This window comes from Urocampus carinirostris, chromosome 2, assembly GCF_059441175.1.
Source record: "Urocampus carinirostris isolate Australia breed hairy pipefish chromosome 2, RoL_Ucar_1.0, whole genome shotgun sequence".
Taxonomy (NCBI): domain Eukaryota; kingdom Metazoa; phylum Chordata; class Actinopteri; order Syngnathiformes; family Syngnathidae; genus Urocampus; species Urocampus carinirostris.
Window position 1 is genome coordinate 30,866,146 of NC_142350.1, and position 24,107 is coordinate 30,890,252.

The following is a 24,107-nucleotide window of genomic DNA, read 5'->3' on the forward strand; positions in this document are numbered from 1 at the left end:
ATAAGAGGACATTGGCTGCACATTATTATGAACACAACGACTTCGGTGAGCTACTTCGGGTTTTATATTGTCCCTGTATCTTGTTTCAGACTGAACTCGATGTTTCTGTGATAAGCGGTGCAGATAATGGATGGAATGGAGTGTCTATTTTTAAATTAAACTCAATTCCAAGTGTTTATTGTCATATGCACAGTAAAGTTGCGAGCGAAAAAGAAAATAGATATTAAGGAATGGTTAGCATTTCTTGAATCCCAAGACTTTAACCTTCCGAATGATGGAACGATGCATTTGAGTGACATCTTATGGACACCGCATCCGCACGTGTTCTCGACACGTATTTGCGTCTTTGCAAGCTTTGGGAATGTTAAGGGGGTAATAAGTTGGACTTAACTATCTGACTGTTTTGTCCACGTTCCCATTGTAGCGCCTTATAATCCGGTGCGTCTTATCTATGTCAAAAATAGGACCAAAAAGTATTTTTTCGGGGTGCGCCCTATAACCCGGTGCCCCTTATAGTGCGGAAAATACGGTACTTTTTACAGGTTTTTTTTCTGACTTCAAAAAATGTTTGGTTCCAGAAATTCGGTGCATCTCCCGTCAAGTCAAAGTGAGTGTTAAGTGTAATTGGATTTTTTCAACTGATAAAAAAATACAAAATCAAACTTACTTGGCCATTACATGCCTCACATTAATAGCAAAGAGAGCAGGGTTTCTTTTCTCCTCTTCAGATGGAGTATAGATGGGAAGGAACTGCAGGAGGAGACATCACATAAAACAACTACTGGTGCAGTTTGTCATTAACAGCCAACTTTTTAAGTTTCTTTCCAACCCACCCACCTCCAAAACAATGGGAAAACATTTTCATGGATTTGGGGGGAGAAACTAATAAAAGGTCGAAACAAGAGAACACATACAGTATGATTTGATGAACAATGACATACACGTACATACTTACCTCTATTTCAAAGTCATTGTGTAGTTGGCAAAGTGTAAGCCACAGTATTTTAAACCTAGAGAAAAGTAAACACTGGATCAGAAATTACAAAAAGTATGTTGTCTGACATGCAGGAGAAGAGAATATGCATCTGCTATACACCACTTTTATTCCAGTAAACCATACTAGTAATATTGTACATGGTGAAAGTGAGAAATACTTACGCTCCGGGCCCTTGCCATGTCCAAGTGATTGTATCCTTCGCAGAATAAAACAGATAGGAAATACAGTTTGATTCATGTACCTAATTTAAGACATGTTCAGTTATGGTTTTACTAATTGATGACCAATATTGTGTTTGATTTCTCAAAAAGGCTTAAATGAAGGCAAATATAAATAAATCCACTTCCAAACAGTAGTAGTAACGCATTATTGCTATTAAATTAAGATTGAGCTATTGTTATTCATGATATGTTCTAATGCTTTGCTAGAAAAGGCCATCAGATCCCTCTCTGTCTCAAAAAAAAAATAAAATAAAAATTAAAAAAAGAAGAAGAAGAAAAAACTGCTACCATATTACATGAAACGGATCAGTCACGGATTGGATAACTTTTTTAGTTCAAGCAAAAGTAAAAAAAATAATTATTTGAGCTCGCAGGCAAAGTAAAAATAATTTAATTTGAAAGGCCATCAACAAACTGCGTCAGACTAGAAGTAAAGCACTCCATCAGATATTATGTGACATCTGAAGAAAAATAAACAACAAATAAAAAAATAGACACTAGAGGTTGGTAAACGTACTTGATAAAACAACTTAAAGTGCACAAGACTTCCCTAAATCTACCATAATATAGTGAGCATTTGTCATCTGCTAGCTCTTCGTTGCCCTGGAAGCCCACCCATTCATTGTAAGCACAACAATCAAGACTATAATTTATCCCCAACTTCTTGTATTTTCTTCTAAATAAAATATTTAACAATTTTAACTCGAGTCAGCAAAGTACAGAGGTGATCTCGCTTCAAATACATGGATACAGCGTCTCTGTCAAACAGCTTTCTTGTGTGACACTAGTGGCACACGGTTCTGGTATTATTCACTTAAATTCTTTCCAGGGGAAGCAAAATGCACCGACACTTGTGTTTTCCATGCCCAGAGAGGTTTTCTGAGGCTCCCTTCTTTTGTTTGTAATCACACTAGGTGAGATTTGCACATGCGCCATAGACATTGAACAGTGTTTGTCTCAAAAAACATTCGCGACATCACTTGTTCAGAAATGTAGACATTGATCCAACCAGATCATAGATGACTGATTAATATGTTACACCACTAATAAATTGAGATTGACAAAAGTCGACCGCTGACAGAACAAAATACAAAGCTCAAATGGTTTTACAGTATTTACAGAACATCCTTACCGACCAGAAGATGACATCTTTAGAAACTTAGATTTATCTAAACAGACTTAATTTCATTTCAATGAGTTTACCATGAATCTGACTTATAGCTTTAGAACTCAAATATTGTTTAAAATCATTCAAGCTTATTCATGATTTGAAGATTCATACCAGTTTATTCGGATATCGCATCACAACGGGCTGCACTGGTACTGCTGGGATGAATGCCCCTGCAAAAGCAAAATTAATACACTAAGGATGATACATGTGAAAAAACAATTTGGATATCCATAAATAACCTGATTTTATGTAGAAGTACAGTTTATAAGAAAGCATGAGGCAAGGGTGTAAAACAAATTACCTGGCTTAAAGGTAATTAAGCAGGATCTATTTGTACAAGTGCCCTCTGGAAAAATCATTATCTGCATGAAAAAAGAAAACAAAAAAAACGTTAAAAAAAAAACACACACAGACTTAATTATGAAAATGTGTTTTTGCGGATTTAATATGAAATATAAATCCCTGGAAAAAAAGATGAATTACGAGGCTCTCCAACTCCAGTGCCGAAGGTAGGCAAATTCTTTGGAGGGCAGAGTTACTAAATTACAAATATCAATTCATATATTGGACAGAGAGCGCTAAAACACGGTCACCATAGTTATGGTATCCAAGAATCACAAGCAGAGCAAATATGGCGACCAAACCAACAACAGCTAGTGAATCTTTAATCGCTATCAGTCAGCATAGTCATCTCATGTCTTCCTTATTATGCAAACGTATCGCAAAAAAAATTATAAAGGGGTCTCAATTATTATATACAGAGTTAAATTCATTGCGTCAAGGTGTCCAAAAACGCTAACCTTGTAAGAGTGGATGCAAAATGTTGGCCATCTATGAGGAAGTCCGAAGCCCCGTACTAACTGAGTTTTAGATATCTCACCTCACTCTAATTTCTTGGCGCATGTAATGCAATAAAACCAGTGTTCTTTGGGCTGTCTTTGCAGATAACTTTATAAGTTCATGAACTTTGACAGAACCCATTCCTAAATGCTTTAAGGCGTGTCCAGGTTTATATTTCATGGTAATATAACAAATTAACATGAGAGGGAGGACCTACACATCATGATGTGAGAATGATAGAACTTCAATTTAATAAAAATAAAACACTAACTGTAGAACAAAAAACTTTGTTCCGGTTCCCATCAATCATCTGCACTTAAGAGTTAATAATGAGGGCACCCAAAAATTATTTTTTTGCTGAGGAAAATGGACGAACCTCACCCCTACAAATCGTTCCAATTACCTGTGATCAACGTTACAAGTGCCCCGGACATGTCGTCGAACCATTTTATTACAAAACACTCTTAAGACGCTTCCCTACTTATGACCATTCGACTTACGAAAAATGGTAGAAATGGAGATTTTTTGGGGATGTCGAAAAGTATCTGGACTTTGCTGTGTGTTTGATTTTGTATTGTGTGCACCTATTTTCGAGTACATGACATTACTGTAGTGCTTCTTTCCGCCGCTACTGGAGTGTGGTGACGCTGTGAAGTCACCTAGCATCCACCCCGAAGAAGAAATCCGTTTCCTCTTCCTAGTTCGTGTGTAAACATTCTATACTGTATCTCCAGCGTGCTAAGAACTTTGACATCTTTATTGTTTAATATCCCGTGCATCCATTCAATATGGTTGGTGTAAAGAAGAGGCGAGACATTTCTTTTGAAACGAAAGTGGAACAAGAAAGCTTGATGCAGTTATGAAAATGGTTGGATCGCTTTTTTTCGGCCACTCTCTACCACAGAGGAGGACCTCTTAAAGCTCATCTTCCAAAAGTAAGTTAAACTTAACTTGATTTATCATTATAGAGCATATTATTTTACAAAATGTTTATTTTTTTGGTACAAAACAGGTTATGTATACAAGCCTTAAACATAATATAAACCTTAAACATACAAAATATAGCACTGAAGCAACTTACGAACAAATGCAACATATACGAACAATCGTCCGGAACTCGTCTATAAGTACAGAAGTGTCTGTACTTACTAAGGTTTAACCTAAAACATTTGTAAGTCGAGGTACCACTGTACAAGGGTGCCGATCAAAAGTAATACAATAAGTGCCGACTTAAATCTGCAGCCACTGGCTGTCATCTGCCTCACATTCAGATTCCCTGATAACAAGCGCTGTCAGATCTATGAATTAAGAACCACAAATGACTGATATTTTGCTGTGTGCTAACATACAAAACTAGAAATTGACCAAAATAAGTATGATTGGGCAGGCTTTGATTCTAGAACCAATTATGCCAAATCGTTACCTTAATGAGAATGTTTTCTTTTACATTTGTGTTAAAACAAATCAGAAAATCAAACCACATCAGTTAACAGACTGTGTTCAATTCAACTGAAGAGCCATCTTTCTTGGCTGTCTGAAACGTGAGCATTTACGAGGATGTTCAGTTCAAAATATGCCAAAAATGTTTCCTAAATGAATGATTGTGCCGTTTCATTACCTGTGGCCATTCACCTCCTGAGTGAGCTCTGCGTTTAATCTCTTCCACAGTCTTTCTTCTTGAGTCCTGGTCTGACCTTGATACAAACACTGGCCGAATGTATTTTATCAGAGCTGGGGGGGAAACGACAAAGCCACAAACTTATCAAATCTCTAGTCAAGCAGGACTAAGCTCTTAAAAAAATTGAAAATAATGGGAGCAGAAGAAAAAAAAATGATGGTTTACATGTATTTGTAGGATTCAAAATCCATGGTAAAAAGAGTTAAATTCAGTTGAATACAGCAAGAAATATTCAATTCATTTTTTAAATATTATGTTGCTCAGTACACAGTAGATAACATTTTTTAGATATGATGTTTTCCACATAAACACACACTAAAAGCACATACTGGAACGTGTCTCAAAAATATATGCACTGTGCACACTAAAGTGTGACCCACTTGTACAACTGCATCCTTAACATCTAATTTGGATCCATCATCAGCTATCTAAATATAACCCACAAAAGACAAAAAAAAAGAAAGAAGAATAACTATATGGAGAACTATGACTCTCGCAAAATTTGTAATTAAAACAAGCAAAACAGAGGTAAGACAGGGTGAGTAGTACATTCATGTAAATATTGTCATTTATTCAAACCCCGAGGGATTACGACAACAACTCCAAGAGAGACTTTGCACACGGCACAGTGGCTGATCAGGTCTGAATGCCTATTCTGGATTCTACTCAATTTGAGCATTGGTATTCTTCCACCTTTCTGACATACCAACCAAATTCAAATACATGAGTACATTGAAAGCAACAAAATGTGATCTGAATTTTGTAACAAAACACGGCATTGAATGTTTTAGGAGAACAGTATGGTGTACATTTTGAAAATAACAATTGTGTGAGTGCCATTGTAAAAACTGGAAAAAAAATAAAAATAAATAAGCCTCACGTCAGTGCTTTTTAAGTAGCTTAACCTGATAGGCTAAAGCCTCATCACAGTATGTCCCATAACGTCTTTACAGATTCAGATTCAGATTCAGATCTACTTTATTGTCATTCTAGTACACGTGTATACAGAACGAAATGTCAATGCATCTGACCCCCACAGTTTCCTTGAATGTACAGATATAAATAAAGTTGTATTGTATTTTGGCTACGTATAGTATTTTACCATAGTGCCGATAGTGCAAGAAGAGTAGCTAACCAGATGTGCAAAATGGGCAGTCAGGTTAACAAGTCAGGTACACAGTAACATTAACACTGTAACAATAACGCTGTAATTACCATAGTGCAGAGAGCAATGTGCAATGAGTGGCAAGCTATAAAAAACTGCCAGTAGTGCAAAAAGTCAGATTAGCAGCCGTTTAGATTTAAGTTAACTATATGTTAGATTGACCATTTAACAGTCTAATGGCTAGGGGGACTAGACTATTGCGGAGCCTGGTGGTCCTGCACCGCACACTGCAGTACCTCTTCCCAGAGGCTAGCAGAGTGAACAGTCCATGATGGGGGTGAGAGGGGTCCCCGGTAATGTTCTTAGCATGGGATAGGCAGCGCTTCTGGCCAATGTCCTGAATGGAGGGAAGTGTAGTCCCGATTATTTTCTCTGCTGTCCTCGTTACCCTCCTCACACTACCCCAGTCGGCAGCGCTGCAGCCTCCACACCACACAGAGATACAGCTGGTCAGGATACTCTCTATGGTGCCCCTGTAGAATGTGATGAGGGAGGGTGGGGGCAGGTGGGCTCTCCTCATCCTCCGCAGGAAGTACAGGCGCTGCTGTGCCCTCTTAACCAGTGATGCAGTGTTCACGGACCAGGTGAGTTTGTTTGTAATGTGCACCCCTAGGAACTTGATACTGCTGACAACCTCCACAGCCTTGTTGTTGATGCAAAGTGGGGCATGGTTGGGCTGGTTTTTCCGAAAGTCGACAATGATCTCTTTAGTTTTGTCAACATTCAGGACCAGGCTGTTGTCCCTGCACCAGCCCACCAACTGCTCCACCTCCTCTCTGTAGGCCAGGTCGTTGTCATCCCTGATGGGCCCACCACTGTTGTGTCGTCAGCATACTTCACGATGTGGTTTGTGGCGGACCTAGGGGCGCAGTCGTGTGTCATCAAGGTGAACAGCAAGGGGCTTAGGACGCAGCCTTGGGGGGAACCCGTGCTGAGGTAGATGACATCTGAACTGTTCTGACCTATCCGCACTGATTGGGGTCTGTCACAGAGGAAGTCCAGCAGCCAGTTCCGCAGGGGGGTGTTGAAACCCAGGAGTCTCATTTTGTCTACCAGATGTTGTGGGATGATGGTGTTGAATGCTGAACTGAAGTCCAGGAACAGCATCCGCACATGGGTGTTCTTCTCCTCTAGATGTGTCAGGCTCAGGTGAAGCGCAGAGGAGATGGCATCCCTGGTGGAGCGGTTTGTCCTGTAGGCAAACTGAAAGGGGTCGAATGAGGAGGGGAGACTGGAGGTGATGTGCTCTTTAACCAGTCTCTCAAAGCACTTCATTATGATAGGAGTCAGTGCAACGGGCCGGTAATCGTTGAATTATAAGATCTGGGGTTTCTTTGGCACTGGGATGATGTTGGCAAATTTGAAGCATGATGGTACTTTGGCTTGGTCTAGCGAGGTGTTGAAAATGTCTGTTAGTACACAAGCCAGCTGATCGGCGCACTCCCTAAGTACCCGCCCCGGAATGTTGTCCGGGCCTGGAGCCTTCCTTGTGTTGACCCTTCTCAGGGTCTTCCTCACGTCAGATGAGTCCAGGTGGAGTGCTCTTTCGTCCTGATTTGGAACCGCTTTCGCTGCAGTGGTGCCGTTTTGTGCCTCGAACCTTCCAAAGAATTTGTTGAGGTCATTCAGAAAGTCCATGCTAGTGTCCTGCACTGGGGCGGTGGTTGGCTTGTATTTGGTAATGGCCTGAATGCCTTTCCACATATCCCTGGTGTTGGTTTTACGGAAGCAAAGCATGATCTTTTATTGAAACGTTGGGCATGGTTAAGCTCGAGTAAGAAGTCTTCTAGCTGACTTAGTTTAGCATTGTTAGGAACCATTTCATAGTCTGATACCCCACTTGGTTGAGACCGGATGAGTTTTTACCGTTAAATGAGGCTTCTCCTCAAGACTACGTGAGCAGCCACTTGACGCCAGTTTTATTCAACCTTTTTTGAGCTAAGAGACATTTCTTTCATAGAAAAAAAAAAATCCGGAGCTTCCCACCAGTCAGTGACTTTGCACCTCTGGTAAAAGTAAACCAAAATAAGAGACATTTTACTAGACTGCACAGACAGAATAATTGTATAATTTCCACAGCACAGTATGTTGATTATTTACTGTGCCGTGGCAAAGTGGTTGAAAAACACTGCCCTACCATACTAAAATCTATTCTGAATAATCAATTATTAAAACTGAAATAAGAACTATCGATTATTTGGCATGTTTAATGCGAAATTTTAAATACAGGCGAGAAATTAATACAACTCATGTATGACCAACTACAGTTGACAATCAACCAGCTTGCCATTTCTTTTATTCCACCAGATTTGTTTTTATTTTTCATTTTTACTAGAAGACTGGCACTGCAGTGAGTGGCAGTCTGGCAATTCGTTTTGACTGTTTTGACAGCAAGCTAAGCGTATCAATCTACCGCTCCACTCAGTAACTAGAGACCATATTGGCAGCAGATGGCGCCATTGTAGTGGATTTGCAACTGTTTGGATGGTACAGATCCTGGTCTTAATGTTACCTGCTATATGATTTTTAGAATGTGGCAGACGAGGTTATATTATCACCAATTAATAATTGGGGCAATGTTTTTTGTTGCACCCAACCTTTTTAATTTACATGTCAACATAAGCCTCAAATCCCAAACTTTGCATAATGTATGGCATTGTTTCTCAACTAGTGCGTCCCAAAGTTAATTGCGGACCCGTTTTCAGTGGGCTGCTGGATTTTGACTTGGCCAAAGAATGCGAAGTATAAAAATAACTGATACCCAATTACACTTCTCAACAGTAATTGGCAATAAGGCCCACGAATGGGAGTTGACGCCCGCTATAACTACAGAAAGACAGGTAAAGTTTGTTTACACATAATGAGCATGGCCATAGTCAGATACAGCCAATAATATATTTAAGATATTTTTTGTTTTTTTATATCTTGAAGACAAAGGCACTGAAACAAAGTGTGTGGCATTAAAGGGAATATTTATTGACTTCAAATTATTTTATGTTTTGCCATTTTTAAAATTGTGGGTATATTCTACTATCTTTAGCAGAACAGGGTTCCTACAGCTTAATGCAAGTTAAATGTAAGGCTTTTCAAATGTCTTTAGAAATGAAATTTAAGACCAAGTCGACAAAAAATACAATTGGAAAAAAAAAATAAATAAATAAATAATATATATATATATATATATATATATATATATATTGCTTTCACACATTACACCTTGCCTCGTGCACATTACCTGGCACTCCTTTTAGCCATGGAGAGAAATGTTGGTCGGAAAGCCACTTCTATTTAAATGTACTCTTTCTCATGGTCCAAAGAAAACGTCTCTGTCCCAACTTGCTATGTGTATTGTGGCTAGACCTAAGACATGTGTCCAACCGTTTTGGCCATGTTGCCATCTAAGGTAATTAGTAAATTGTTAAAAAAAGACAATTGATGTATGTTGCTAAATCTTTTAATTTGTTTATATCCTTAAAACTTAAAAAAATGGATTTTAGACATTTTAATGCCAATTAAGGGTTTATTATTGGAATAATGAATTAAATGCCTTTTAAGACTTTTCAGGGATCCACGGTAACCCTGTAATAGACAGCACAATCCTTTAATTTAATACATTTGAGAAGTAGATTTTTTTTTCTTTGCTAGAACTAAGTGTGGTACGGTGGATCCTAAAGCCAGGCCAGTTAAGAACCTCTAATAAACAGGATATCAATCAAATGATAAAAAACAGACACTTACTTCCCCACAAAGGTAGATCCTTGCTCTCGGCTTTCATGACAATGGAGGCCATTGTCATGGTGACTGGGATGGCATCAAAGTACGAAGAATGGGGTGCCAGAGTGAGAATGGGCGCTTCAGCAGGCAATGCCCTCTGCCCTTTAATTGTCATCCAATGGAACCCACCCGCAAACCACATGACCCGCATGATGATCTTTAAAATGATGTCGACCAATCTGAAACCATAAGGGATTCTTGTTAAAAATATTCCTTGATAAATATCGCAGATCAGAAAATGTGTCAAATAATGTAATTAGCTTCGTCATGAAGACGCAAGCACAACATGTTACACAAGCACTGTGAGGAATAAACATTTTTGTCAAAGCCGGTCACTCTTCAGCCTGGGACTTGCCATTGACCCCAGGCAATTTTGTTATTGTGATTTTGAGAGAGTCAGCAGTGTTAGAAAGGAGCACAGTTCAGTTACAGTATTTAGTATTTCAGTGACAAGACATTTTATTCAGATGATGTACCAAATGAAAACTAGTCATTTTGTCAGTAAAGTAATCCCTTCTTTTTCGTGGGGATTGCGTTCCGTAATGGCCCGCGATAGTCAAAACCAGCAAATTGCAATCCTTTATTTATTAATTTAATTATGTATTAATTAATCAAGATCAAACATAAAATACTGGCTTAAGTATTTGTTTACCGAATACAAGTATTGTACTTTATAAACATTTTTATAAACACTTCTGTACTGTGAAACTATAATTTAAAAAATAATATTGAGTGTTTTATTGCAGAACTGTAAGGATTAATGACCCGATCCACTTTACTTTACATGACACTTTGCCGCCATTATGTGGACATTATGAAAAGCTGCATTTACCTTCCAGTTCTGTTCAACAGAGACCAAATATTTTTAGTTTAACGCTTTTGAAAAAAAGCCAAGGAGCCACTAGGGAGCGCCAAAGACACGGATGTGGCTCCAGAGCAAGTTTAGCAGGTAGAAAGGTCTAGGGCTGTCGCAAATATGACATACAGTGGGACCTCGCTACTTTGCGGTTCGACGTTCGCGGCTTCAGAGCTTCGCGTTCTGTAAGGGTATTGGCCTAATCGCAAATGTTTTTCACATTCGCTATTACCGTCTTTTTTTCTCTCCGGCCCCTTCGGGACTCCCCTTGAGTGAAATGTCGAGGAAATGACGTCAACAAGCAGCAATGCACGCGCGGATGTAAACAGCACCGGCTCTCTGTGTGTATCATAGAATAGAATATACCTTTATTGTCATTGTTACAAAATGGGTTAACATAATGTGACAACGAAATTGGGCATGACACTCCAGTTTTACACATTCACAGTGAGGTATGAGCCAAGAAGATAAAGGAACAGAGAAGATAAGGTTATAAAATAAGGGGGATAAGGCTATAGTTATAATTTACATGGTATTTACACATGAAATGTCGGCATGTGGGATGTTACATACAGTGTTATCGTGATACCGTTGGTATCATAAGGGTTGTGCAATATTGCATTTGGTGCAAAGTCATCATAGTGCAAAAAAATAGTCAGCATATGCATTGGTGCAAACATAGACATCATAGTGCAGAAAAAAGAAATGGTCAGACATTGTGCAAGGTGAGCAGTCGACATGTTCAAGAACATAGACATGAGTACCATTATACAGGGATCAGAATGGAGATTTTCATTTTCAGCTGAAATAGCCAGCGTCCAGGAATAAACCAGATGAAATGGGACACCAGAAACCGGCCATGTCACTCGGGTCAGGGTGACACAACACACTCTTTTGTTCAACAGCAGGGCCCGACAGCTTTCACTGGTTTACCCCTGACGCATCATACGGGTGCCCAGCCCATCCACAATCCCACTATCCTTTCGCAACACCTCTCCACTCCTTTCTATCACCAACAAGAGCTCTAGCTTCCGTTATATTTAAACCTCTTTCCTGCAGTGCACTCATAGCACCATCCATCCACGTCAATCGCGGCCTTCCTCTTGGTCTCCTTCCATTGACTTCTGCTCTGTAGATCCTCTTCAACATTCGCTCCTCATCCATCCTCTCCATGTGTCCAAACCAACCGAGTACCCTCTTATCAACAAGCTTGCTCAGTTCCACGACTACTCCAGTTCTGTCTCTCACAATTTCATTTCTCAGTCTATCCAATCTTGTCACTCCTAACATAGTCCTCAAAGACTTCATCTCAAAAACATTCAACCTCCTTCTTAAATCTGCGTTCAATCGTGCGTAAAAAGAAATAGCAGCAGAAATTAAAAAAAAAAAAAAAAAAGATTTGGAAGACAAAATTAAAGACATGACTGAGCCATAAGAAACACAAAATCAAGTATAAACTGAATTACAAAACAAAACAACACTGCTGGAGGATAAAATAAGAATTCATCAAACAGCAGTTGATATACGGGAACTTCAAATACAATAACAAATCTGGCAAAATCCTAGCCAGCCAACTGCAACGTAACCAGAAAAAATCCCTCATAATGGCTCTTAAAAGAAATACCGGTGATTATATACAGTCACCAGTAGAAATCAAAGATCTTTTATGGGTACTACCGTGACCTATACTCTGAAACCAGTAAAACCAGAGTGTATTGATGTATTTCTCAGCAGTTTAATTATGTCTCAGTTACCCACGTGGATTGAGAAAATGTAGACACACCCGATTATAAACGAGTTGCACAGTGCGCTAAACCACAATGTCAAAATCAAGGCCTGTGGGCCACATGCGGCCCGGGTGAACATTTTCTACGGCCCACTAGATGATCTTGATTTATTATTGTATCATACACCATGTATTTTTTTAACTGTCAGTTCTTGTTCTTAAAGTGTGGCCAATGTATTTTTGCACTTTAGTTTTTTCTAATTATGTATTTAAAATTCAGTTAAGTGAATGTAAAGAAATTGGAATTTTTTTTCCTTTGAAGTAAATTCCTGCCATTTTTGCTGAAATAGAATTCGTAGGCTACTAGTGGTACCTGATAACACACGATTATTTCATTTAAAGTTCTTGTTATAGAGATTTGTGTTAAAAAAAAAAATACATCTGTTTTTTGTGCCAGTTGAAAATTGAAGATTATTGACAGGGCCAAAAATAAATATTTCTTTATATGATTAAAGTGGACTATATTTGTCAGGTTTTAAGTGGAATGAATTTGGTTCATTAGACTAAATGCATCATTTAAAAAACTAAAAAAATAAATAAAATAAAATTTAAAAAAAAATATATCAACATGGCTTTGGCTTGTCGCCAGCTTTTGTGTTTGGCCCCTCGATCTATTTGACTTAGACACCCCTGCTCTAGAATGTATACATAATGGGGTTCAGACAGATTTCCAGACATTATTTTAGGCAATTGTGGTCAATGCTTGCCAATGTTTAGAAGTTAAAAAAATCATAGGTAAGTGATGCACATAACCTAACTTCAATAAGGCAGTCATCAAACTATTATTAATGTTCGATCATACTTTACCATAACGCTACCATCTGATTTTGCTAATAAACATTGACATTAAAATGATAACTAAAGCCCCTGCACTTAGGTTAGAGAAAATACAGTAATACCTCGCTATAACCTGGTTTGCAAGAAGCCCTTCAATTTCATTGTACTATTGTATAATGACAACGCAGACCATTCATTCAATTGCAATTCTGTTTTTATCCGTAGGTAGGTATATATATATATATATATATATATATATATATATATATATATATATACACATAAAAATAGTTGTAAGTCTGCTTTTTTTTAAAGTGAGACGGCGACTTTGTGTTTGAATAAACCGTTCCAACTATGGCATAGCCCTTTGAGACTCTGTGATTGAGGGCTATACAAATAAACATGACTTGACTTGTTATTTTGTTAGTCCTATGTATTAAATATATAACACATATCTAGTAAATGTTATTACTTAACAGGTTTTGACTATAGCGGGACTTATTCGGAACTGAATACCGGCGAAAAACAAGGGATCACTGTATATACATGGAGTGCAGAATTATTAGGCAAGTTGTATTTTTGAGGATTAATTTTATTATTGAACAACAACCATGTTCTTAATGAACCCAAAAGTCTCATTAATACAGGGATCAGAATGGAGATTTTCATTTTCAGCTGAAATAGCCAGCGTCCAGGAATAAACCAGGGCGGCCAATTTTTCTAACAGCCGCCAGGGTGCGCCAGAGCAATAAAGGAAAGAGTGAGACAGTCGGATTTTGAATTTGTTTGCTACGCAAGAGAAAAAGTGAAAAAGTCGGAATGCCTTTGGGGTTCAAAAACAGCGGAAATCCGCGGATCTGCGGAAAATTCTGATCCCTGATTATATTCGTATGAGGTAGTGTTGGCATGAGTTTTCAGTTTTCTGTGCGGTGTCTGTTTAGGGTGGTAATGGCTGTGGGGAAGAAACTGTCTCTGAGCCTGTTTGTTTTTGCTTTGTGTGACCTGTAGCGCTTGCCGGAAGGCAGCAGGTCGAAGCGGTGGTGGCTGGGGTGAGAAAAGTCCTTGATGATGTTTTCTGCTCTGCTGAGGTAGCGAGAGCAGGCAATGTCCTCCAGACTGGGCAGAGAGCAACCGACGATTTTCTGGGCTGTTTTGATGATCCTCTGGAGCTTTTTCCTGTCTGCTGCTGTGCACCCAGCATACCACACCGTAATGCAGTATGTTAGAATGCTCTCCACTGTGGCTTTGTAAAAGGACACCTGCAGCTGCTGTTTTAGATTATTTTTCCTGAGCAATCTCAGGAAGGAATCATCATTGCAGGTCAAGTTTTTGTTTCAAAACCACGCACCACTTAAGCATATTAAACACATTTCGAGTTTACATCGAGCGACAGCAGTAAGCCCCAAAAAACAAAGAAGTGGTTTGCAAACATTGATCTAAGAAGGTTCAATTGAAATGAGCTAACAAAACTAATTTCAAGCAGCATTTGGAGACCAGGCACCCGATACAATTCACCAAGCTAGTTGGCTAAGGAAGAAAGGCAAACAATCCAGAGCTTGCAGCTTGTCAGTTGGATATACCGTAAATTCCGGACTATAAGCCGCTACTTTTTCCCCAAACGTTCAACCCTGCGGCTTATTCAGTGATGTGGCTAATTAAGGTAATTTTTCTAACGGCCGGCAGCGGCGCTCGAGTACAAAAGGTAAGATTTAGACCGGTGGAATATATGCGCCGAGAAAGACTAGCGGCGAGAAATCTTTCACTAAAACTGGCCGCATGCGACGGGCAAATTTTTCGCAAGTCTGCCAGTGGATCCTGACAGCGTGGGGCAGCATAAAAAAATCCACCATCACCAACGGGTTCCGAAAAGCCGGTCTGCTGAGTGACGGACAGGAGGGCACAGAATCAGGAGTGGATGGGAGCGTGGAACGACGTCTATATGACAAAGTTTCTTTCCGACACTGGGGAAGACGACTTTGATAGCTTCAGTTCTAAGGAGGATGATGAGGACGGTTTACCGTGACTTTTACAAGTACGGTATGTTTTTTTAACAGACCTGTTTACTGTGTTGCTGGCGTGTTGCTACCTGTCACAGGCACCGTTTGGGATGAAAGTTATATTATTATTATTAAAGCTTTGAAAACTCTCTTGGTGTACCGTCTTTTTTTGTAAAAATGTGTAACCATGTATAATATGTATTTGCAACTGTATATTTTTGTAATGTATTCATTTTAGAGACTTATTCTGATGTGTTTTGCACGGGCGAATCAAAAAGAAGGGGTGAAAACAACAGGGGCTGACGGGAAGTGGAGTAAACGTGAGACGTGTTTGTTGACGCGGCGGACAATAGTGGATGTATGTTTTTCCCACCCTTACCTTTGGAAATATACACCTTTTTCCTTGGATTACTTTCAACGGGACCCGGACTCTGCAGGTCTGCATCAAACCTTAAGTACGGGTATCATTCTCCGTTCATTTTGCCGGCTGTGATTTTGGACTGTGTTCTTTAACGAAGGACATTCAGTTTCAATCGCGGGACTTCGGGTTTGGGTTAATTTTGTGTTTGTGCTACATTTTTTAATGTGGGCGCATGCTGCTTAAATACAGGTGCGGCTTGTGTAAGTACAAAATCAGTTTTCCTCTAAAAATGTGGTGGGTGCAGTTTATAATCAGGTGCACTCTATAGGAATTTACGGCACTTGGAAGTTTACATACGTGTTATGACATGCAAACAGGACGGGGTAAAATGGTGCACACTAACAGATAGTATTACACGGTAAATTGCTACTAAAATACTGATGTCTTGTGAACAGAGCTTGAGATGTTCAATTATTTTTTTTAACAGTTTGTAAGAAAATATATTCTACTTAGTTACAGACATCTTATTACTGTGTGCCAGTTTTGTTTTCAAGGTCTAAGAATTTGAAACAGAAAAGAGACATTTGTCTGGTGCTGTTGCTGTATTCACTTTAACTGTGTTAAAATCTTAAAACTTAAAGCAAAACAAAAGGACATTTATCTGCCCTGCTTCTGAATTCACTTTAAGTGTGTGTGTGTTGAAATTAAAGTATTTATTCCTCATATGAGCTCCTCATTTTTGCACTTTATTATGGCTTCAACAATGAATCAATAACATCAGTTGCAGTTTTTTAATAAAGAAACAATCTTTCGTAATAATGACTGCTTGATTATTTTAAATTACTCTTCGTTATTAGGTGTACAGTGTAAGTAGTTTTAGGCTCATATTATCATAGTAAGATATAATGCAGAGGGGGAAGACAATATATACGTCAACTGTGATTATTTATTTAACTATAAATCGTCTTCAGAAATTCCAATTTGTGACAGCACTATAGTGGTAAAACTTTGTTCACAATAAAAAGCATATTCCTCTCTTTAGCTAATCAAAATGCAGAACACAATGCACAATGAAAATCAGCGACATATTGAAACCACATTCAGTAAACCTCAATACAGCAGGGGATTACCATAAACAAGTTTTTACGCACAGCCATTACTGCCCTAAACAAACATACAAAACTGTAAACACTCTGCAACTTGTGCATTATCTTGAAACATGCACAAAATCATTTTATCTTCATGTTCATTTCTTTATTCTTATTTTTGCACAATTATACTGCCAATGTCATTGCATTATTTCCTGATGTGCATACAAATGAGGTCAGTCTATAACCAGTAGCTTGCAAATGTTACCCATTTTTTTAAATCTTATTTTCATCTTCTAAGTATTTTATTATGTTTTACCTGGAGTGCCACGTCTTAAGTTGTTAACAATGTGCATAATCATTTTAATAAATGACAAAGAAAAATTTAATTGTATTCGAACAGTGAGCACTCAGCAATCGTTCGTTTTTATTGTTGACTCCCTGATAACTTGTTGGGAGAACTTATCCATATTTAATAATTAATAAAGTCACTGAAAATGATTTTTACTAAGGATAAAATCCACAGAGACCATTTCACAATTCTCTTTTAGTGTCCGAATGTCTTGTGTGAATGATACTTCAGACACTCAAACACAGCAGGTCACCCACCTCCTCCAGAGGCACTGTGGTTCAACTGTAGTCTCAGAACGTCCCGCTGAGGCCAGGAACGCAAAAGGCCAAGCCAGAAGCATCATAAATGCAGCTACGAAGAGACGGATGGGGAATAGCGTGACCGTCATAACTGCCATCTGTAGAGACGGAAAAATATGGAAAATTAAAACATACCCAATGCATTCAATTTATCATGAAAAAAGTCAGAATATTTAGTATATAAAACCTATGACAAAGGCCCAAAAGAAATTTTCCACAGCCCCTGAGATGATCTTGGTTTATTGTTGAATCATACACTAGAAATTGTTAGGTATTTTTTTTGATTGTATGTTGTTAGTTCTCCTTGAATAAATTGTGTTATTTGGTTAATAGTAGAGGTGAACCTTAGGCTAAGATGCAGCTGAACCTCTCTCTCCCGCTGTCTCAAACGCTAACCACCTTGCATTTTCTGATCTAATTAGTGTGAGAGGTTGGAGGTACTGAAGCAGGAAGACTAACGTTAGAGCAGAGTAAACAGCGGCAGCTCTGCTAACTTCTGAGTCATAACATGCCTGTGAAGTAAGCTGATAATATTGAGATTTTAAAATGTCAGGGGAAGAAAAGTGTCTGTGTGATTAAGAGTTAGTGTAAAAGTGGAGTTAGCTTGTTTTAGGGAAGCATTCAGGTGGAGACTGATATATTAGGTCTTATCATAACAGACGTTCGTCAATCAAGCGTGCGCGTTTGAGATTGAAAAAGAGCTTAAAAGGCACGCTAATGTGGACGGCTGAGTGGTTAGCTGTTACCATACCATTAGTCAATCTGGTTTTAAAACAAGAGTGCCCACACTTTTTAATTCCCCAGCTGAGTTTAAATTTCGATGCTTTTGGATTAAGTTATTTTAAATCATGCTGGTTGCATTGACATTTTTTATTAAATGATCGTGATAAAAATCAGAGCAGTATTATGTTTTTATGTACCTTTATATCAGTTGCTGCTAAGCCTAATTTTATTTCCTACACTATAGGTTTTTGGTTTTAGAGAAAGATTAGCCATGTTAGTTGTTTTGAATTCTAATTTATTTACCATTAAAAGGTTTTAGAGAGCTATTAAAGTTTTATTTGAATTTGTAACAAATATTATTTGTTTCTTTTAGCATTATTAAAACTTTCTTACACCGATTTTTAAGATTCTACAGCAAATGAATGTCTGCTCCAAATGTCAATTATCGGGCTCTTCTTACTGATAACATTTACCTTTGGAATTGTGAAAAAAAATGTGTGATAGTGTGACAGAATTTAGTGCACATTAAACATGAATAAATACTGCACTCCTACCAGTGTCAAATATGCAGATTTTAATTCAAACACACAACCTCAAACACTCGTTGCACTCTTGGAAATCTCACAATACCCCCATCGCCAACTCAAAACATTTTCTCCTTGGATCTATCCAATTCATGCTAGTCACCCTTTTTGGCTTTAGAAAGGTGATATCCTCCCAAGGGTGAGACATTTACATGTCTGTAATGTAACCAAATACTGTATTTGGTCCTTCTTCCGTTTGACTTTGACACCTTTGGTGTGGAATTATTACTCTGGCACAGGGGTGGCAAACAAGTTTGACACAAAGGGCCGACATTTTTAACTGTGAGAGTCAAAGAGCCACACCACACACTGACCTGCCATGACAGGCAGACACACACAAACACACACAGTGAAAAACACATTATTTCCCATAACACACTCCTCTTCTTACAGTACAACATGTATTGTTCTTGTGTTGATTTCAAGGAAAGTGTCCACCCTCAATACGCACACACAGAAAAAAAAGTAAACATGAAACAAGGCAAAGAGCCACAGTATATAGAAAAGAGCCGCATTCTTATTGGCCAAGAGTCGCATTCGGCTCTAGAGCCACGTGTTTGCCACCCCTGCTCTGGTAAGAAGAACAACCACGAGACCTAATGCTATTTTGAATGAGATTACGACTGATTGCATTTTGTCAACAATTATTGTGATAAGGCGCACTGAAAATGGGGTTACCACTCAGAGTTGAATAAGCACAAGGATGTCCTGAAAGATTCACCAAAGTCGAAGTTACTAGATCGACGTGACGTTTGACAGTAGTTCATTTTTTTTCAACTTGCGATTGTTTGAGATGCGTCAGCGTTATGTTCAAAGGAACACATGGATTCTAGCAGATACAAATTCAAGCAGTGATCTGATTTGAAATCAAAATGCACAAACATTCGTCTAGGCTAAAAGTGAGAACATTCTGGCATACGGCGTCACAGTGTGGTGCACTGGAAGCATGACACATGATAGAAAAAACAAACGGTCATAAACACAGCCTAGAAAATCATTGGCTGCTCTCAGAAGAATTTGGAGAACATTGCCGGTTTGTGTTACCACAGCAGAGAAAAAAAAAAAAAAAAATCACACAGACTCCTGTAACCCCGGCCACCACATCTGTGACCTGCTGCCCTTAAATAAGCACTACAGGTCCCTTAGAACAAGGGTTAACAGGCTAAGAGACAGTTTCTTCCCAGGGCAATCACCACCCTAAACAAGCGCACACAACTGTGAAGTATAAGTATAACTTGGGCAAGACATTGAACTCCTAATGCCTCTGTAAAGCAGCTAGGCACCTTGCATGGCTGACTCTGCTTTCGGTGTGTAAATGGATTAGTATGAAGTACATTGTAAAGCGCTTTGAAGATTTTCAGTGACTCGTAAAAGCGACACAGAAGTACAGCCCACTTGCTATCTTGGCTATTTATATTAAAATGGGGATTGATATCATATTTGTTAACTGATTTTGGGATTATGATGCACTCTTTGCCACTGCACTATAATTGCAATTTTGGCCAGTATCTATACTCTACTTTGTAGATAGTTGAGTATTTATCCTAACATACCTTTTATCTTTAAAGCATGTATGACGTGTTTTCCTCATTTGCCATGTCTAAGCTTGTTGTAAACAATGTTTTTTACGTTGTAACCAATAACAATAAAGAGTTATAAATGTAATTATAAAAAGCTAGGCCCATAATCATTTAACGGGGTGTCCATGCCCATTCACTATTTAAATGCTTTAAGATTATTTTCCTGTTCTTTCTCTAAAGCACACTGTTTTAAAAAGTGCGATCAAAACAGAGACAATAAGACATGGAAGAATGCAAGGTTTATGCAGCTAACTTTAGCTTGCTAGCATACACAACTGACATTCAAGAAAAATAAACACGCGTCATAGGAGTGAACTTAACAATAGCAGCGACAGCTTTGTTGCATTTTTCAGCAAAGTTAAACAAACCAAAAGACACAATCGCGTGCATGCACCATAGCTACCTTTGCCTTTTCCACAGGCGTGAATTCTAAGACATGTACGAAAGGGTTTCTGAACGGAGGCGCTTGGTCCATTTTCATCCCATCACCCTCCATCGCACGTTGTCTCCGAGTCCGTAACCTCATCCCGAAAACAAAAATCGTCGACGCTCCTCCACGTAATAAAATACAAACGTGACGAAGAGGATACAAACGAGTCTTCCCTCAAAGAGAGTAGTTTTTGCCCAGTTTCTACAGGGCTTGGTGGCTAATTACGGCGACTGTACAAGTCCGGTTCTTATGGCTATCCCCCTTTATCGGGCACCATGGAGGGATAATGGCTAGCTCTGACTCAAGCCGGGAGGATTAGGCGGAGTTATTTGAAGTAGTCTCTATCTTTACGCCGAGACGCCTTCTTTCATGGCGCGATGAGCGTAGCCATCCGCTAACACGGAATGCTAACGGAACCACGATTCCGTCGCCTTGCCTTCGCGCATGCGCAATAAACGTTTCCGACCACCTCCGAAGACACGAGCGTTGAGGCAGGTTCAACGTGTTTAAATATTGACCTGTAAATAAGTTTAACACGATAGTTTTATTCAACGTACTCGTAAAGATGTTTGATTTTAGAATTTAGCTAGTCTTTGCTGATATGAAGGGAGAAAAAATAATTTGAGACAAGATTGCATTCTCGGACTTTCCTTTAGAACACACAGAATTGATTTGGTTTAAAATGGCGCATTTATGTGCTCAGATAAGGAAACGGGTTTTGTTATTTTAATTTTACGAGTGATTTTGAGAACACAAGCCTGATTATTGTGCTGGCATTCCTTTGTCACATAATAAGTATTGGGACCCATCGAACGTTGAATTGATAATGCCACTCTTTTAAATAATCCTTTACTACCCTCTTGCGGCAGAATTCTCATTTTACATAAAGGACTCCAACCCAGAACCAAAGTGGTAAAAAAGAAAGAGCACCCTCTAGTGTTAATTTAATTTTCTCTCGCTGTCCATCTTTCGCTAACTAACTCCCCCACTTGCCTACCCGTCCACTCACCTCCATAGATTGAACATTTGGGATTTTAACACTAAATTGTATTTAATTTGAAAATGGATTAAAATAATTAAGGTAAATGCATGTCATTTAATAAACAATAGAATAATAATAGTATCAATCAAATAAACCAATTAAGCACAAGTATTTATTATTACTATTATTATTTTTTTAACAGGCTCTGCAGGCGGAACAACAAGCAAGCCCAGGGGTTGGCTATCCAAAATGTTGAAAGATCCATATTGGACCTAAAATAAACGAAAATATGTGTTAGAAGCCGCAAAAAGGTAGGAGCCTTATATAATGAGCCTTATTATAAATACAACACATTCTGTATTCATCTGACGAAGTACAATGTATGAAGTACAATGTATGTTCAATTATAATTGTACATCCTACTGTAAAAAAATAAATAAATAGAAAATACTAATAATAAAAGGGCCGGGGCTTGTACTGCACAGCCTGGATCTTAGTGAGAGCTTCTCACTTGGGGGAAAGAAGAAAACAAGTGAAGGAGAATGCCATTTCGTACATTGAGGGGATTCAAGTAACGGGTTTAATGTAGCCTAGAGTCGTGGAGAAATAGTACAGTTTCTGCTTCACAAATCTAAACACATATAATTAAAAAGTGCAATGATTTTAAAAGACTCCCCAACGTACAAATTTTCCCAAAACTTACTCAAATGTAACCGAGTTATTGCAGCTCGTTACTACCCACCTCTGCTACCTACCAAACCTGACATCCACCCACCCACCCACCTACCCACATATCTACCTACGTACTAAAGATTGGCCGATATGTGCTTTTTCATGGCCAATATTATAAGTATTAAGAGTAGGCCGATAACTCATATTTGCAGCCGATGTTCATTTGCTGTAAAAGTTTACAAATTGGCCTAAGAATTTTTTAATAATGCAAAACAAAACAAAGATTTTTTCTTATAAATTCAAATACAACTTTAATAGCTCTCTGAAACCTTTCACAGTGAATACATTATCATTTCATCACAACTAACATGACTAATTGTTTACTCAAATCAAACACGAACATTGAAAGAAATCTATTTAGGCTTAGCATGAACTGGTATAAAGGTACATACACCTTTAATAGTCTTCTAAAACCATTTACATTAAATACATTAGAATTTCAACACAACTAACATGACTTTTTTTTTTTATCTTCAACCAAAAACTAACAGTGCTGGAAATAAAATTAGGCTTAGCGGCTTATCGCATAAAGGAGCATAAACACTTAGATAGCTCCCTGACTGATAAATAAAAATGTCAATACAACCAACATGACTTAAATTAACTTAAAACATAAAGTGCATCGAAATTTCAATGGAGCTCCTGATTAGAAAATTGTGGACACTTCTGTTATTGAGCCAAATTGACAAACTATTGTTATGGTAACAGCTAATCGCCTCCGCTTTAGTTTCTTAGCTCCTTGGCAACTTGTTGGGCTTCAGGAGTTAGCAGAGCTGCCGCTATTTACTCCACTCAAATGTTCTTCTTACTGCTTCAGACGGAGGTAAGAGAGGTTTGGCTCCATCTGAGCCTAAATATCCATCCTGTTGAATAGATACAAATGCAGATATCCTTCACATTTTAAAAAATCGGTGCTGAATAAACGGCTCACCCAAAAATTGTTCGACCGGTACTACCTACCTACTGACCGACCGACCTACCAACCCACCGACTTACCTACCTACCTACCTACCTACCTACCTACCTACCTACCTACCTACCTACCTACCTACCTACCTACCTACCTACCTACCTACCTACCTACCTACCTGCCTGCCTACCTGCCTACCTGCCTACCTACCTACCTACCTACCTACCTACCTACCTACTTACCTACATACCTACCTACCTACCTACTTACCTACTTACCTACCTACCTACCTACCTACCTACCTACCTACCTACCTACCTACCTACCTACTTACCTACTTACCTACCTACCTACCTACCTACCTACCTACCTACCTACCTACCTACCTACCTACCTACCTACCTACCTACCTACCTACCTACCTACCTACCTACCTACCTACCTACCTACATACCTACCATCCTACCTACATACTTACCTACCTACCTATCTACCTAAACTAAAGGTTAGTGCTAAGACCAATACAAACTAACAAGTAAGCGAGAGAGAAAAAAAAACGGACAAATTCAGAATTTCACCACTCAAGATGAGGGGATTGTATGAAACGAACTAAAATACTTCATACACAAAGTTCTCGAATTGCCTAACAATTTCTTGTCTTTGTCCTGTGTTCACCCATGTTGTTGTAATTGCAAGCATGTCAGGAATCCACAATAAACCCAAGCACACATGCTCTTGCATTATATTTTTTTGTTGAGCATGCAGTCAAGGTGCGCCGTAGGCTGACGGACAAGGTGGTGACAT

General features: G+C 38.7%; 1 protein-coding gene across 1 annotated transcript in view; it reads right to left on the bottom strand.

The window, feature by feature from the left end:
• LOC148371643 (lysophosphatidylcholine acyltransferase 1) overlaps nucleotides 1-21,136 on the bottom strand; it is a 28,494-nt gene extending 7,358 nt beyond the window's left edge. The window contains exons 1-9 of the mRNA XM_088326187.1: nucleotides 20,653-21,136; nucleotides 17,321-17,460; nucleotides 9,811-10,025; nucleotides 4,848-4,960; nucleotides 2,691-2,751; nucleotides 2,501-2,559; nucleotides 1,159-1,193; nucleotides 956-1,010; nucleotides 668-750 (exon numbers count right to left, since the gene is read on the bottom strand). Coding sequence (XP_088182313.1) covers nucleotides 668-750; nucleotides 956-1,010; nucleotides 1,159-1,193; nucleotides 2,501-2,559; nucleotides 2,691-2,751; nucleotides 4,848-4,960; nucleotides 9,811-10,025; nucleotides 17,321-17,460; nucleotides 20,653-20,775 — 884 coding nt within the window. The 5' untranslated portion in view covers nucleotides 20,776-21,136. The remainder of the gene's footprint in view (nucleotides 1-667; nucleotides 751-955; nucleotides 1,011-1,158; nucleotides 1,194-2,500; nucleotides 2,560-2,690; nucleotides 2,752-4,847; nucleotides 4,961-9,810; nucleotides 10,026-17,320; nucleotides 17,461-20,652) is intronic.
• Nucleotides 21,137-24,107: the final 2,971 nt, after the last annotated feature.